The 3,329-nt window shown below is 44.3% G+C and overlaps 1 protein-coding gene across 1 annotated transcript; it reads left to right on the top strand.

Annotated features, from left to right (window-relative positions):
- Positions 1-6: 6 nt before the first annotated feature.
- Positions 7-1,926, top strand: LOC107300552 (ATP synthase subunit beta, mitochondrial-like). The gene is made up of 3 exons (XM_015829867.1): positions 7-77; positions 311-512; positions 1,692-1,926. The coding sequence occupies exons 1-3, from the start codon at positions 12-14 to the stop codon at positions 1,787-1,789; spliced, it is 366 nt and encodes a 121-aa protein (XP_015685353.1). The 5' UTR covers positions 7-11; the 3' UTR covers positions 1,790-1,926.
- Positions 1,927-3,329: the final 1,403 nt, after the last annotated feature.

The raw sequence follows: 3,329 nt of genomic DNA, 5'->3' as shown, positions 1-3,329 counted from the left end.
CTTCACGTATCATGGATCCTAATATTGTGGGACAGGAGCATTACGATGTGGCCCGTGGGGTGCAAAAGATCTTGCAGGTGAATGGCGTGAAAATCATGGAATCCTAACTTACGAATTAGTGAATGCTTTTTGCATTCTTTTTAATTGGGTATGTAGAATATTAACACATTTTTATAGCAAGTGAGACTGGTGATACTGCAAACCAGCAACAGCCGCTTGGAAGAGGCAGAATGTAGAGAGGGTGGCCTATGGCTTGATCTACTCCATGATGCCCTTGCTGTCTCAACTCACCTGTAGGCTTCCTCTCTAGGACTACAAATCCCTCCAAGACATTATCGCTATTTTGGGTATGGATGAATTGTCTGAAGAGGATAAGCTGACAGTGGCACGTGCCCGTAAGATCCAGAGATTTTTGTCCCAGCCCTTCCAGGTGGCTGAGGTTTTTACTGGCCATGCAGGCAAGCTGGTGCCTCTGAAAGAAACAATCAAAGGATTCCAACAGATTCTGATAGGTATGTATGACAACTGGAATTGAAAACCCCCTGAAGCTGCTGGCCGTCTTTTGTTGCCATCTTTTCTCATTGATAATTTTCCCTATTCTACTCATAAGGCATCTACCACACTACAATCTAATTGCTTTTCAGATGTAATATAGGCATTTTTTCCAAGTAATTGTCTAGTGATTGCCGTCAACATTTTTCCATTCAAATCTAGGAAAATAATAGCCACCTGTAATGAGATTACGAATAATTACAGGTAGTCCTCAGTTGACAACCCCTCATTCAGCGATAGTTTGAAGTTATGGCAGTGCTGAACAAGTACTTACAACTGGTCATTGAAGGTCCCAGCATTGCCTAAGGCAGTGGTTCTCAACCTGTGGGTCGGGACCCCATTTGGGGTCGATCGACCATTTCATGGGGGTCGCCAAGCAAGGCTGTCCGCCATTTTTTTTGTCCGCCATTTTTTTGTCCGCCATTTTTTTCCCCTTTTCCGGCGGGTGCCTTACCTCCCTTGGGCTGGGCCAGCTGGTGGTCAGCCTGCTCCGTCTCTGCCGCTTGCCAGCTACGCCTCGGCCGGCGCAGGGGGCGGAACCACGTATGCGTGGCGCTCCCAGGCAGGGAAAGTCCTTGACTTACGACCGGTTGGGTAGTCCTTGACTTACGACCGGTTTAGTCCTCGACTTACGACCGGTTGGGGTCGTGGCATTAAAAGGGTTGAGAACCACTGGCCTAAGGTCATTGCGATCGTAATCCGGGCACCTGGCAAGCCAAGTTTGTGCTTAATGATGGCTGCAGCATCTTGCAGTCACATGATCACTATTTGCGACCTTCTCAGCCAGCTTCCCACAAAGAAAGTCCATTTAGGGGAAGGTGGCAAAAAAAGGTCACAAGTTGCTTCTGATGCTTTTTCTCCTGAGGAGCCTGGCTAAGGGGTACAAGGCCCCAAGAATCTTGTACTCTGTTCTGTGCACACATGCCCACAGCACCCTTCCTGAAGTGTGAGACACTACAGCGGCTACTGCAAACGCTCCCACACCAGCAGCAGCCATCCCCAACCTCGCCGTGCTCTGCCTCAGTTACTATTTGTTATTTAGATGACGGTAGAATGAGCAGAAAAGGCATGTAGTCGTGGTCTGTTTCTTCTTAACGATTTTGCTGATTTTTCAATGTTTTGACTTTTTGTCTCTGCAGGAGAATATGACCACCTCCCAGAACAGGCTTTCTATATGGTGGGGCCCATTGAGGAAGCTGTGGCCAAGGCTGAAAAGTTAGCAGAAGAACACTCATGAGTTTATTGCCTTTGAGGCAAATCCTGTATGCTTTCAAATGTCCAGTGGTTCACTTTGTCCCACCTCACAGTTCTTGAAACTCTTGGAAATTTCTTGAAAATATTTAAGTTTCCAATAAACCGTCTGGTGCAATTATAGAAGTAGTTAATGGTACTGTTGCATCAGGAACAGGAAGAGAAGCTATAGCTTGAAGCAGACCAAATTTGCTGATTCTGGATTCGCTGACCACGAGTAAGGCATTCTTGCTGACTGTATTGGAAAGCAAGATTGTGCTGTTTAATTCCAATGTGGTGATTGCCCAGAATATTCCACAGAGAGAATTGATGGGAACTGGATTGATGCAGAAAATCCTTCTACCCTGTAAAGATCATTAAGTGCTGGCACTTAATGATTCCTTCCTCTTCTCCAAAGCATTTGCCAAATAAGACAGATTAGCATAGTTAATATGCTGGCCTACAGCCAGCCACTCATGCAGGCGGAGATTCCTTGGATAGCAGTCCAGAGATGCCTCTGAATATTCTAGATAGCGTGCATTTAAATCTTGTTCTCCCAGAACAGGCATGTTTGCTATGAATTCCAAAACTCTGTTCAGTTTTTTGTAAGCAACTTCACCCAGGTTTGGTCAAGTAAGTGCCATGTTCTCTAATGCAAATGAATGGATACAATTTGGAAAGTTGGAATGGAAATTTTTGGGCTGCATAAATCTTTTAAAAGACCATTTATTGAAAGAATGCTCAGATGTTGCTAAACCTTAATCCTAGAATAGAATCTTAAAGATACATTGACATTCAAACCCTCTGTGTTTCCACAACTTCGTACCAAGTCATAACACTACCTGTCTAGTTTTGGCTTAATGCACGGGTGTCAAACTCGATCGTGTCACATGATGTATCGTGATGGTTTTTGCCGTTGTGGAGCCAGGGTGGGCGTGGATGTGCGTCTGGCCCCCCGGGCTGCCAGTTTGACACCTCTGGCTTAACGTATTATGTGACTCCAGTTCAGTAATATATAAGTTTATGTACCTTACTACATAAACCTAAAAAGAAAGCTGCCACTGTTAATCTGATGCAACAAAGTATGTTTAAAAGAGATATTATCCACTTTGGCTTTTTCAGTCTTGAGCTAGCTTTGGTTTTTTTAAGTACTTAAGCAACTTCCTCCTGAATCTCATTAACTGACTTCCACACTACACATAGAGATGTGTTTCTCTTTCCCTTACCTACCACAGCCATTAAGGTTGCCTTTGGGAAGGGAGAGGGGACAGCAATTCTCTTTTCCTTTGCCTGCTGTAAGGAAACTGGGCAACATTAACCTTGTGACATGGTTGCCACCTATAAACAATTTGTCATCAGAAACTCATTTTAAAGGTGTTATGCCAGGATGCTCAGAGAAAGAATAGAAATCAATAACTTGCTGTAAAATTGAAAGTAATTGGGATTAATCGGCTAAGACTCAAGGGATCGGTAATTGCTCTAGTATCAATTTCTCAAGCTTATTGCTCTGCCTGTGTCTGGGGGTGTTTGGTTACAGAATCTCATGA

This window comes from Protobothrops mucrosquamatus, unplaced genomic scaffold (genome assembly GCF_001527695.2).
Source record: "Protobothrops mucrosquamatus isolate PMUCROS unplaced genomic scaffold, P.Mucros_1.0 scaffold7399, whole genome shotgun sequence".
In the NCBI taxonomy this organism is placed as follows: domain Eukaryota; kingdom Metazoa; phylum Chordata; class Lepidosauria; order Squamata; family Viperidae; genus Protobothrops; species Protobothrops mucrosquamatus.
This window is presented reverse-complemented; position numbering and strand designations above follow the sequence as displayed.